At 33.2% G+C, this 14,188-nt stretch overlaps 1 protein-coding gene across 1 annotated transcript; it reads right to left on the bottom strand.

Moving 5' to 3' along the window:
- Positions 1–179: 179 nt before the first annotated feature.
- LOC134260906 (uncharacterized) lies at positions 180–1,894 on the bottom strand. Its single transcript, XM_062743437.1, has 4 exons — positions 1,745–1,894; positions 1,180–1,416; positions 675–911; positions 180–325 (listed from the first exon to the last, which is right to left on the bottom strand). The coding sequence occupies exons 1-4, from the start codon at positions 1,827–1,829 to the stop codon at positions 180–182; spliced, it is 705 nt and encodes a 234-aa protein (XP_062599421.1). The 5' UTR covers positions 1,830–1,894.
- Positions 1,895–14,188: the final 12,294 nt, after the last annotated feature.

Below are 14,188 nucleotides of genomic sequence, written 5' to 3'. Positions count from 1 at the left end.
TATAAGACGAATAAAACGTAGAGATAAGTAACGAAGGAGGAGAAAAGACATAAAAACATCGTGAAATATTTATATTTAATGCATGCCATTGACCTTTTACTCATATTCATTATTATAAGAGATTAAGAAGATTTTCTTTGGCAGCAAACATGTAAAATTAACCTGTTGAATTTGCAAAACTAAACAATATGAAACTTACGCTTTGGCACCATTGTGATCGCTGATGATTTTTCAGCCGCTGAGCAATTGTTTAATCCACAGTGAATTTTAATGGATTTTTTCACTTGAAATGAGTAGGTCTGGTTAATTTCAGTATATTTACCAACTGAAACATTTAATTCAAAGCAACACATAAACATGATATTCTGGATATTTTTTCTCTTTACAAATGGACACAATCTGCAAATACATGCTAGCTTTTTAGTATTAGAAAAGAATTTCCTAAAAGATTATGATTTATTATTATAAAAGTTTATGAAAAATTTACTATTTCTTATTTTACTACCGTCAGGTAAACACCGTTTCAACAAATACATCTAATTAAGTGAAGTAAATATTCTCCAATGTTTTTAACTATTATTTCACTTGTATATGTTTTCTTCCAATATATGTGCATGTATCTCATCAATTTTAGAATGTCATTCTAAAAAACTGTTGTTCACAGAATGACTTACCGTCTGCTATTTCACTGCCATCAGCAAAACACCACTTCAAGGAATCATTTTGAAGAAGATAGGCTTTGTCTTCGTTTACAATGTAACAACTGATTGAGATATTTTCATACTTTTGGACAGTGGTGACATTAGGTTCCATTACAATGATAGGTTTTTCCCAGACCTTAACAGAAGCATTTGCTGTACCAGTGCCGTAGAAGTCCAACTCATCCAATACTGCCTCACAGGCATATTCACCTGACAAGATTTTTTCTTGTTTAATTAATTTCTGATCTTTTTAAAATATCAAACTGTTGGTCAAATTATCTCTTCAAATAACTTTTAGTTTTTTTGAACCATTAATGACGTGTGTTTTCTATATCTTCTAGTTAAACTTAATAGAAGAAATTACATGGTTTAAGTGAAATTGATCCCTAAGTTCTTCTATGCTTTACAAATCCTTTCACATACGATGCTATTCAATGTTGTTACAATATTTTATTTCAAGCAAATATCAGAGTCCTACCTTCGTGTTGAAAGTCCACTGTTTTCATGTTGAGTTGAGATTCACATCTGTGGCCATTACATTCTTGACTCATGAAAACATCAGACAGGGTTAGGTTGAGTCCATCTTTAGTCCACCAAAATGAGGGACTCGACCATGAAAAGTTCGAAAATTCGAAATCAAAAACACAGCTCAGATGACCAAAATCTCCCACGAGGTATGGTGAACTTTTCCTTATTTCTACTGTTAAATTAACCTCTGAAAGAAAACAAGAACATGTATTTCCCGATTTAGCCTTCAAATTCTTAGAGCAGGAATTAAATTTGGCCTCATGTACCAAACAATGGTGGTCCTCTTCTGAAAACATATGAGTAAAGGACTCGAAAATTATTGTCGGCATGCTTCAAATGTTTTTGACTTGTCAAGATTAATTGTAAAAGAGGGATATAGCTACAGAGGTAGGGAACAGTTGTGAAGTTAGTTGCAAAACCTCGCCAATGCCAGAATTTATTCAAACTTTCACAATGACTACAACAATTGAATGGCAAGATGCAAAATTTCCAGAACAAGAGATAATAAGACTAACCTTTCGGAACCATTGTAATATTGATTGTTTTTCCTGCTGTGAGGCAGTCTTTGAATCCACAATTAATTGACACGGATTTCTTCATTTCAAAGAAATAGGACTGCCTTAAGTTAATGCTGTTATTTACTGGAAGGAAAATTAGGAAAAGAAAAATTAGCTCCTCAATGTTTATTTTGGAAGTCGATACTTGCCTCGAAATAGGTCAAATAAATTTGACTCTTAATTATTATTTCACTTGTATATATTATCTTCCAATACATTTATCTCATCAATTTTAGAATGTCATCCTATATAACTTGTTGTTCACAGAATGACTTACCGTCTGCTATTTCACTGCCATCAGCAAAACACCACTTCAAGGAATCATTTTGAAGATAATAGGCTTTGTCTTCGTTTAGAATGTAACAACTGATTGAGATATTTTCATACTTTTGGACAGTGGTAAAATTAGGTTCCATTGCAATGGTAGGTTTCTCCCACACCTCAACAGAAGCATTTGCTGTACCAGTGCCGTAGAAGTCCAACTCATCCAGTACTGCTTCACAGGCATATTCACCTGACAAGATTTTTTTTCTTGCTTAATTAAGTTCTGATTCTTTTTAAAATATCGACATTTTAGAAAAATTTCCTCTTCAAATAACTCATTAAAAACGTGTTTTCTGTATATCTATTTTATTTAAACTTAGTAGATGAAATTACATGGTTTAAGTGAAATTGATCCATAAGTTCTTCTACGTTTTACAAATCCTTTCACCTAGGATTCCATTCAATGTTGTTACAATATTTTATTTCAAGCAAATATCAGAGTCCTACCTTCGTGTTGAAAGTCCACTGTTGTCATGTTGAGTAGAGATTCACATCTGTGGCCATTACATTTTTGACTTATTACAAAATCAGACAGGGTCAGGTTCTGTCCATCTTTAGTCCACGAAAATGAGGGACTCGACCATGAAAAGTTGGAAAATTTGTAATCAAAAACACAGCTCAGATGACCAAAATCTCCCACGAGGTATGGTGAACTTTTCCTTATTTCTACTGTTAAGTTAACCTCTGAAAGAAAACAAAAACATGTATTTCCTCCTGATTAAGACTTTTAAAATCCTTAGAGCAGGATTTAAATTTGGCCTCATGTACCCAAACATTGGTGGTCCTTCTCTGAATAAATATGAGTTAAAGATTGAAAAATTATTGTCAGCATGCTTCAAATGTTTTTGACTTGATCAGATGAATTGTAAAAATAAGCTCATAGCTGCAGAGGGTAGGGAACAGTTGTGAAGTTAGTTGCAAAACTTTCACAATGCCAGATTTTATTCAATCTTTCACAACGACTACAATAATTGAATGGCAAGATGTAAAATTTCCAGAACAAGAGATAATAAGTCTAACCTTTCGGAACCATTGTAATATTGATTGTTTTTCCTGTTGTCAAGCAGTGGTTGAATCCACAATTAATTAACACGGATTTCCTCATTTCAAAGAAATAGGACTGCCTCAAGTTAGTGCTGTTATTTACTGGAAGGAAAAAAAGCAAAAGAAAAAGTAGCTCCTCGAGGTTTAATTTGGAAGTTGATACATGCATCTAAGTAAGTCAAATAGATTTTCTCCAATATTCTTAATTATTATTTCACTTCTATGTGTTTTCTTCCAATACATGTATCTCATTAAATTTAGAATGTCATTCTAAATAACTGTTGTTCACAGAATGACTTACCGTCTGCTATTTCACTGCCATCAGCAAAACACCACTTCAAGGAATCATTTTGAAAAAGATAGGCTTTGTCTTCGTTTAGAATAAAACAACTGATTGAGATATTTTCATACTTTTGGACAGTGGTGACATTAGGTTCCATTACAATGATAAGTTTTTCCCAGACCTTAACAGAAGCATTTGCTGTACCAGTGCCGTAGAAGTCCAACTCATCCAGTACTGCTTCACAGGCATATTCACCTGACAAAATTTTTTTTCTTGCTTAATTAAGTTCTGATTCTTTTTAAAATATCGACATTTTAGAAAAGTTTCCTCTTCAAATAACTCTTAGATTAGATTTTGAACCATTAATAGCGTGTTTTCTGTATATCTTTTTTATTTAAACTTAGTAGATGAAATTACATGGTTTAAGTGAAATTGATCCATAAGTTCTTCTATGCTTTACAAATCCTTTCACCTAGGATTCTATTCAATGTTGTTACAATATTTTATTTCAAGCAAATATCAGAGTCCTACCTTCGTGTTGAAAGTCCACTGTTGTCATGTTGAGTAGAGATTCACATCTGTAGCCATTACATTTTTGACTTATTACAAAATCAGACAGGGTCAGGTTCTGTCCATCTTTAGTCCACGAAAATGAGGGACTCGACCATGAAAAGTTGGAAAATTTGTAATCAAAAACACAGCTCAGATGACCAAAATCTCCCACGAGGTATGGTGAACTTTTCCTTATTTCTACTGTTAAGTTAACCTCTGAAAGAAAACAAAAACATGTATTTCCTCCTGATTAAGACTTTTAAAATCCTTAGAGCAGGATTTAAATTTGGCCTCATGTACCCAAACATTGGTGGTCCTTCTCTGAATAAATATGAGTTAAAGATTGAAAAATTATTGTCAGCATGCTTCAAATGTTTTTGACTTGATCAGATGAATTGTAAAAATAAGCTCATAGCTGCAGAGGGTAGGGAACAGTTGTGAAGTTAGTTGCAAAACTTTCACAATGCCATATTTTATTCAATCTTTCACAACGACTACAATAATTGAATGGCAAGATGTAAAATTTCCAGAACAAGAGATAATAAGACTAACCTTTCGGAACCATTGTAATATTGATTGTTTTTCCTGCTGTCAAGCAGTGGTTGAATCCACAATTAATTGACACGGATTTCCTCATTTCAAAGAAATAGGACTGCCTCAAGTTAGTGCTGTTATTTACTGGAAGGAAAAAAAGCAAAAGAAAAAGTAGCTCCTCGAGGTTTATTTTGGTAGTTGATACATGCATCTAAGTAAGTCAAATAGATTTTCTCCAATATTCTTAATTATTATTTCACTTCTATGTGTTTTCTTCCAATACATGTATCTCATTAAATTTAGAATGTCATTCTAAATAACTGTTGTTCACAGAATGACTTACCGTCTGCTATTTCACTGCCATCAGCAAAACACCACTTCAAGGAATCATTTTGAAGAAGATAGGCTTTGTCTTCGTTTAGAATAAAACAACTGATTGAGATATTTTCATACTTTTGGACAGTGGTAAAATTAGGTTCCATTGCAATGGTAGGTTTCTCCCACACCTCAACAGAAGCATTTGCTGTACCAGTGCCGTAGAAGTCCAACTCATCCAGTACTGCTTCACAGGCATATTCACCTGACAAGATTTTTTTTCTTGCTTAATTAAGTTCTGATTCTTTTTAAAATATCGACATTTTAGAAAAGTTTCCTCTTCAAATAACTCTTAGATTTTGAACCATTAATAACGTGTTTTCTGTATATCTTTTTTATTTAAACTTAGTAGATGAAATTACATGGTTTAAGTGAAATTGATCCATAAGTTCTTCTATGCTTTACAAATCCTTTCACCTAGGATTCTATTCAATGTTGTTACAATATTTTATTTCAAGCAAATATCAGAGTCCTACCTTCGTGTTGAAAGTCCACTGTTGTCATGTTGAGTAGAGATTCACATCTGTAGCCATTACATTTTTGACTTATTACAAAATCAGACAGGGTCAGGTTCTGTCCATCTTTAGTCCACGAAAATGAGGGACTCGACCATGAAAAGTTGGAAAATTTGTAATCAAAAACACAGCTCAGATGACCAAAATCTCCCACGAGGTATGGTGAACTTTTCCTTATTTCTACTGTTAAGTTAACCTCTGAAAGAAAACAAAAACATGTATTTCCTCCTGATTAAGACTTTTAAAATCCTTAGAGCAGGATTTAAATTTGGCCTCATGTACCCAAACATTGGTGGTCCTTCTCTGAATAAATATGAGTTAAAGATTGAAAAATTATTGTCAGCATGCTTCAAATGTTTTTGACTTGATCAGATGAATTGTAAAAATAAGCTCATAGCTGCAGAGGGTAGGGAACAATTGCGATGTTAGTTGCAAAACTTTCACAATGCCAGATTTTTTTTCAATCTTTCACAATGACTACAATAATTGAATGGCAAGATGTAAAATTTCCAGAATAAGAGATAATAAGACTAACCTTTCGGAACCATTGTAATATTGATTGTTTTTCCTGTTGTCAAGCAGTGGTTGAATCCACAATTAATTGACACGGATTTCCTCATTTCAAAGAAATAGGACTGCCTCAAGTTAGTGCTGTTATTTACTGGAAGGAAAAATAGCAAAAGAAAAAGTAGCTCCTCAAGGTTTATTTTGGTAGTTGATACATGCATCTAAGTAAGTCAAATAGATTTTCTCCAATATTTTTAATTATTATTTCACTTCTATGTGTTATCTTCCAATACATGTATCTCATCAATTTTAGAATGTCATCCTATATAACTTGTTGTTCACAGAATGACTTACCGTCTGCTATTTCACTGCCATCAGCAAAACACCACTTCAAGGAATCATTTTGAAGATAATAGGCTTTGTCTTCGTTTAGAATGTAACAACTGATTGAGATATTTTCATACTTTTGGACAGTGGTAAAATTAGGTTCCATTGCAATGGTAGGTTTCTCCCACACCTCAACAGAAGCATTTGCTGTACCAGTGCCGTAGAAGTCCAACTCATCCAGTACTGCTTCACAGGCATATTCACCTGACAAGATTTTTTTTCTTGCTTAATTAAGTTCTGATTCTTTTTAAAATATCGACATTTTAGAAAGGTTTCCTCTTCAAATAACTCTTAGATTTTGAACCATTAATAACGTGTTTTCTGTATATCTTTTTTATTTAAACTTAGTAGATGAAATTACATGGTTTAAGTGAAATTGATCCATAAGTTCTTCTACGTTTAACAAATCCTTTCACCTAGGATTCCATTCAATGTTGTTACAATATTTTATTTCAAGCAAATATCAGAGTCCTACCTTCGTGTTGAAAGTCCACTGTTGTCATGTTGAGTAGAGATTCACATCTGTGGCCATTACATTTTTGACTTATTACAAAATCAGACAGGGTCAGGTTCTGTCCATCTTTAGTCCACGAAAATGAGGGACTCGACCATGAAAAGTTGGAAAATTTGTAATCAAAAACACAGCTCAGATGACCAAAATCTCCCACGAGGTATGGTGAACTTTTCCTTATTTCTACTGTTAAGTTAACCTCTGAAAGAAAACAAAAACATGTATTTCCTCCTGATTAAGACTTTTAAAATCCTTAGAGCAGGATTTAAATTTGGCCTCATGTACCCAAACATTGGTGGTCCTTCTCTGAATAAATATGAGTTAAAGATTGAAAAATTATTGTCAGCATGCTTCAAATGTTTTTGACTTGATCAGATGAATTGTAAAAATAAGCTCATAGCTGCAGAGGGTAGGGAACAGTTGTGAAGTTAGTTGCAAAACTTTCACAATGCCAGATTTTATTCAATCTTTCACAACGACTACAATAATTGAATGGCAAGATGTAAAATTTCCAGAACATGAGATAATAAGTCTAACCTTTCGGAACCATTGTAATATTGATTGTTTTTCCTGTTGTCAAGCAGTGGTTGAATCCACAATTAATTAACACGGATTTCCTCATTTCAAAGAAATAGGACTGCCTCAAGTTAGTGCTGTTATTTACTGGAAGGAAAAAAAGCAAAAGAAAAAGTAGCTCCTCGAGGTTTAATTTGGAAGCTGATACATGCATCTAAGTAAGTCAAATAGATTTTCTCCAATATTCTTAATTATTATTTCACTTCTATGTGTTTTCTTCCAATACATGTATCTCATTAAATTTAGAATGTCATTCTAAATAACTGTTGTTCACAGAATGACTTACCGTCTGCTATTTCACTGCCATCAGCAAAACACCACTTCAAGGAATCATTTTGAAAAAGATAGGCTTTGTCTTCGTTTAGAATAAAACAACTGATTGAGATATTTTCATACTTTTGGACAGTGGTGACATTAGGTTCCATTACAATGATAAGTTTTTCCCAGACCTTAACAGAAGCATTTGCTGTACCAGTGCCGTAGAAGTCCAACTCATCCAGTACTGCTTCACAGGCATATTCACCTGACAAAATTTTTTTTCTTGCTTAATTAAGTTCTGATTCTTTTTAAAATATCGACATTTTAGAAAAGTTTCCTCTTCAAATAACTCTTAGATTAGATTTTGAACCATTAATAGCGTGTTTTCTGTATATCTTTTTTATTTAAACTTAGTAGATGAAATTACATGGTTTAAGTGAAATTGATCCATAAGTTCTTCTATGCTTTACAAATCCTTTCACCTAGGATTCTATTCAATGTTGTTACAATATTTTATTTCAAGCAAATATCAGAGTCCTACCTTCGTGTTGAAAGTCCACTGTTGTCATGTTGAGTAGAGATTCACATCTGTAGCCATTACATTTTTGACTTATTACAAAATCAGACAGGGTCAGGTTCTGTCCATCTTTAGTCCACGAAAATGAGGGACTCGACCATGAAAAGTTGGAAAATTTGTAATCAAAAACACAGCTCAGATGACCAAAATCTCCCACGAGGTATGGTGAACTTTTCCTTATTTCTACTGTTAAGTTAACCTCTGAAAGAAAACAAAAACATGTATTTCCTCCTGATTAAGACTTTTAAAATCCTTAGAGCAGGATTTAAATTTGGCCTCATGTACCCAAACATTGGTGGTCCTTCTCTGAATAAATATGAGTTAAAGATTGAAAAATTATTGTCAGCATGCTTCAAATGTTTTTGACTTGATCAGATGAATTGTAAAAATAAGCTCATAGCTGCAGAGGGTAGGGAACAGTTGTGAAGTTAGTTGCAAAACTTTCACAATGCCATATTTTATTCAATCTTTCACAACGACTACAATAATTGAATGGCAAGATGTAAAATTTCCAGAACAAGAGATAATAAGACTAACCTTTCGGAACCATTGTAATATTGATTGTTTTTCCTGCTGTCAAGCAGTGGTTGAATCCACAATTAATTGACACGGATTTCCTCATTTCAAAGAAATAGGACTGCCTCAAGTTAGTGCTGTTATTTACTGGAAGGAAAAAAAGCAAAAGAAAAAGTAGCTCCTCGAGGTTTATTTTGGTAGTTGATACATGCATCTAAGTAAGTCAAATAGATTTTCTCCAATATTCTTAATTATTATTTCACTTCTATGTGTTTTCTTCCAATACATGTATCTCATTAAATTTAGAATGTCATTCTAAATAACTGTTGTTCACAGAATGACTTACCGTCTGCTATTTCACTGCCATCAGCAAAACACCACTTCAAGGAATCATTTTGAAGAAGATAGGCTTTGTCTTCGTTTAGAATAAAACAACTGATTGAGATATTTTCATACTTTTGGACAGTGGTAAAATTAGGTTCCATTGCAATGGTAGGTTTCTCCCACACCTCAACAGAAGCATTTGCTGTACCAGTGCCGTAGAAGTCCAACTCATCCAGTACTGCTTCACAGGCATATTCACCTGACAAGATTTTTTTTCTTGCTTAATTAAGTTCTGATTCTTTTTAAAATATCGACATTTTAGAAAAGTTTCCTCTTCAAATAACTCTTAGATTTTGAACCATTAATAACGTGTTTTCTGTATATCTTTTTTATTTAAACTTAGTAGATGAAATTACATGGTTTAAGTGAAATTGATCCATAAGTTCTTCTATGCTTTACAAATCCTTTCACCTAGGATTCTATTCAATGTTGTTACAATATTTTATTTCAAGCAAATATCAGAGTCCTACCTTCGTGTTGAAAGTCCACTGTTGTCATGTTGAGTAGAGATTCACATCTGTAGCCATTACATTTTTGACTTATTACAAAATCAGACAGGGTCAGGTTCTGTCCATCTTTAGTCCACGAAAATGAGGGACTCGACCATGAAAAGTTGGAAAATTTGTAATCAAAAACACAGCTCAGATGACCAAAATCTCCCACGAGGTATGGTGAACTTTTCCTTATTTCTACTGTTAAGTTAACCTCTGAAAGAAAACAAAAACATGTATTTCCTCCTGATTAAGACTTTTAAAATCCTTAGAGCAGGATTTAAATTTGGCCTCATGTACCCAAACATTGGTGGTCCTTCTCTGAATAAATATGAGTTAAAGATTGAAAAATTATTGTCAGCATGCTTCAAATGTTTTTGACTTGATCAGATGAATTGTAAAAATAAGCTCATAGCTGCAGAGGGTAGGGAACAATTGCGATGTTAGTTGCAAAACTTTCACAATGCCAGATTTTTTTTCAATCTTTCACAATGACTACAATAATTGAATGGCAAGATGTAAAATTTCCAGAATAAGAGATAATAAGACTAACCTTTCGGAACCATTGTAATATTGATTGTTTTTCCTGTTGTCAAGCAGTGGTTGAATCCACAATTAATTGACACGGATTTCCTCATTTCAAAGAAATAGGACTGCCTCAAGTTAGTGCTGTTATTTACTGGAAGGAAAAATAGCAAAAGAAAAAGTAGCTCCTCAAGGTTTATTTTGGTAGTTGATACATGCATCTAAGTAAGTCAAATAGATTTTCTCCAATATTTTTAATTATTATTTCACTTCTATGTGTTATCTTCCAATACATGTATCTCATCAATTTTAGAATGTCATCCTATATAACTTGTTGTTCACAGAATGACTTACCGTCTGCTATTTCACTGCCATCAGCAAAACACCACTTCAAGGAATCATTTTGAAGATAATAGGCTTTGTCTTCGTTTAGAATGTAACAACTGATTGAGATATTTTCATACTTTTGGACAGTGGTAAAATTAGGTTCCATTGCAATGGTAGGTTTCTCCCACACCTCAACAGAAGCATTTGCTGTACCAGTGCCGTAGAAGTCCAACTCATCCAGTACTGCTTCACAGGCATATTCACCTGACAAGATTTTTTTTCTTGCTTAATTAAGTTCTGATTCTTTTTAAAATATCGACATTTTAGAAAGGTTTCCTCTTCAAATAACTCTTAGATTTTGAACCATTAATAACGTGTTTTCTGTATATCTTTTTTATTTAAACTTAGTAGATGAAATTACATGGTTTAAGTGAAATTGATCCATAAGTTCTTCTACGTTTAACAAATCCTTTCACCTAGGATTCCATTCAATGTTGTTACAATATTTTATTTCAAGCAAATATCAGAGTCCTACCTTCGTGTTGAAAGTCCACTGTTGTCATGTTGAGTAGAGATTCACATCTGTAGCCATTACATTTTTGACTTATTACAAAATCAGACAGGGTCAGGTTCTGTCCATCTTTAGTCCACGAAAATGAGGGACTCGACCATGAAAAGTTGGAAAATTTGTAATCAAAAACACAGCTCAGATGACCAAAATCTCCCACGAGGTATGGTGAACTTTTCCTTATTTCTACTGTTAAGTTAACCTCTGAAAGAAAACAAAAACATGTATTTCCTCCTGATTAAGACTTTTAAAATCCTTAGAGCAGGATTTAAATTTGGCCTCATGTACCCAAACATTGGTGGTCCTTCTCTGAATAAATATGAGTTAAAGATTGAAAAATTATTGTCAGCATGCTTCAAATGTTTTTGACTTGATCAGATGAATTGTAAAAATAAGCTCATAGCTGCAGAGGGTAGGGAACAATTGCGATGTTAGTTGCAAAACTTTCACAATGCCAGATTTTTTTTCAATCTTTCACAATGACTACAATAATTGAATGGCAAGATGTAAAATTTCCAGAATAAGAGATAATAAGACTAACCTTTCGGAACCATTGTAATATTGATTGTTTTTCCTGTTGTCAAGCAGTGGTTGAATCCACAATTAATTGACACGGATTTCCTCATTTCAAAGAAATAGGACTGCCTCAAGTTAGTGCTGTTATTTACTGGAAGGAAAAATAGCAAAAGAAAAAGTAGCTCCTCAAGGTTTATTTTGGTAGTTGATACATGCATCTAAGTAAGTCAAATAGATTTTCTCCAATATTTTTAATTATTATTTCACTTCTATGTGTTATCTTCCAATACATGTATCTCATCAATTTTAGAATGTCATCCTATATAACTTGTTGTTCACAGAATGACTTACCGTCTGCTATTTCACTGCCATCAGCAAAACACCACTTCAAGGAATCATTTTGAAGATAATAGGCTTTGTCTTCGTTTAGAATGTAACAACTGATTGAGATATTTTCATACTTTTGGACAGTGGTAAAATTAGGTTCCATTGCAATGGTAGGTTTCTCCCACACCTCAACAGAAGCATTTGCTGTACCAGTGCCGTAGAAGTCCAACTCATCCAGTACTGCTTCACAGGCATATTCACCTGACAAGATTTTTTTTCTTGCTTAATTAAGTTCTGATTCTTTTTAAAATATCGACATTTTAGAAAAGTTTCCTCTTCAAATAACTCTTAGATTTTGAACCATTAATAACGTGTTTTCTGTATATCTTTTTTATTTAAACTTAGTAGATGAAATTACATGGTTTAAGTGAAATTGATCCATAAGTTCTTCTACGTTTAACAAATCCTTTCACCTAGGATTCCATTCAATGTTGTTACAATATTTTATTTCAAGCAAATATCAGAGTCCTACCTTCGTGTTGAAAGTCCACTGTTGTCATGTTGAGTAGAGATTCACATCTGTGGCCATTACATTTTTGACTTATTACAAAATCAGACAGGGTCAGGTTCTGTCCATCTTTAGTCCACGAAAATGAGGGACTCGACCATGAAAAGTTTTTGTAATCAAAAACACAGCTTACCAAAATCTCCCACGAGGTATGAACTTTTCATTATTTCTACTATTAAATGAAAGAAAACAAAATTATGGATTTCCTCCTGATTAAGACTTTTAAAATCCTTAGAGCATTTTTAAATTCGTCATGTACCCAAACATTGGTGGTCCTTCTTGAATAAATATGAGTTAAAGATTGAAAAATTATTGTCAGCATGCTTCAAATGTTTTTGACTTGATCAGATGAATTGTAAAAATAAGCTCATAGCTGCAGATAAACTTAGTAGGGAACAGTTGTGAAGTTAGTTGCAAAACTTTCACAATGCCATATTTTATTCAATCTTTCACAACGACTTAATTGAATGGCAAGATGTAAAATTTCCATTAAAACCATTGTATATTGTTTTTTCCTTTACAATTAATTGACTTTCAAATGCCTCATCTCCTAGAGGTTTATTTTGGTAGGATACATGCATCTAAGTAAGTCCTCCATTTCTTAATTCTATGTTTTTCTTCCACATGTATCTCATTAAATTTAGAATGTCATTTGACTTACCGTCTGCTATTTCACTGCCATCAGCAAAACACCACTTCAAGGAATCATTTTGAAGAAGATAGGCTTTGTCTTCGTTTAGAATAAAACAACTGATTGAGATATTTTCATACTTTTGGACAGTGGTAAAATTAGGTTCCATTGCAATGGTAGGTTTCTCCCACACCTCAACAGAAGCATTTGCTGTACCAGTGCCGTAGAAGTCCAACTCATCCAGTACTGCTTCACAGGCATATTCACCTGACAAGATTTTTTTTCTTGCTTAATTAAGTTCTGATTCTTTTTAAAATATCGACATTTTAGAAAAGTTTCCTCTTCAAATAACTCTTAGATTTTGAACCATTAATAACGTGTTTTCTGTATATCTTTTTTATTTAAACTTAGTAGATGAAATTACATGGTTTAAGTGAAATTGATCCATAAGTTCTTCTATGCTTTAACAAATCCTTTCACCTAGGATTCTATTCAATGTTGTTACAATATTTTATTTCAAGCAAATATCAGAGTCCTACCTTCGTGTTGAAAGTCCACTGTTGTCATGTTGAGTAGAGATTCACATCTGTGGCCATTACATTTTTGACTTATTACAAAATCAGACAGGGTCAGGTTCTGTCCATCTTTAGTCCACGAAAATGAGGGACTCGACCATGAAAAGTTGGAAAATTTGTAATCAAAAACACAGCTCAGATGACCAAAATCTCCCACGAGGTATGGTGAACTTTTCCTTATTTCTACTGTTAAGTTAACCTCTGAAAGAAAACAAAAACATGTATTTCCTCCTGATTAAGACTTTTAAAATCCTTAGAGCAGGATTTAAATTTGGCCTCATGTACCCAAACATTGGTGGTCCTTCTCTGAATAAATATGAGTTAAAGATTGAAAAATTATTGTCAGCATGCTTCAAATGTTTTTGACTTGATCAGATGAATTGTAAAAATAAGCTCATAGCTGCAGAGGGTAGGGAACAATTGCGATGTTAGTTGCAAAACTTTCACAATGCCAGATTTTTTTTCAATCTTTCACAATGACTACAATAATTGAATGGCAAGATGTAAAATTTCCAGAATAAGAGATAATAA

The sequence above is a fragment of the Saccostrea cucullata genome, unplaced genomic scaffold (assembly GCF_032062105.1).
Source record: "Saccostrea cucullata isolate Sc308-1 unplaced genomic scaffold, CSIRO_AGI_Scuc_v1 ctg1667, whole genome shotgun sequence".
In the NCBI taxonomy this organism is placed as follows: domain Eukaryota; kingdom Metazoa; phylum Mollusca; class Bivalvia; order Ostreida; family Ostreidae; genus Saccostrea; species Saccostrea cuccullata.
Note: the sequence above shows the minus strand (reverse complement) of the source record. Positions and strands in the feature narration are given on the sequence as shown.

Coding starts and splice junctions, on each gene's coding strand:
- LOC134260906 (XM_062743437.1), bottom strand. CDS start 1,829: ATGAAGAAATCCGTGTCAATTAATTGTGGATTCAAAGACTGCCTCACA. Junction 912..1,179: donor AGTGGACTTTCAACACGAAG/GTAGGACTCTGA, acceptor AAATCTTGTCAG/GTGAATATGCCTGTGAGGCA. Junction 326..674: donor TGGCAGTGAAATAGCAGACG/GTAAGTCATTCT, acceptor TAAATGTTTCAG/TTGGTAAATATACTGAAATT.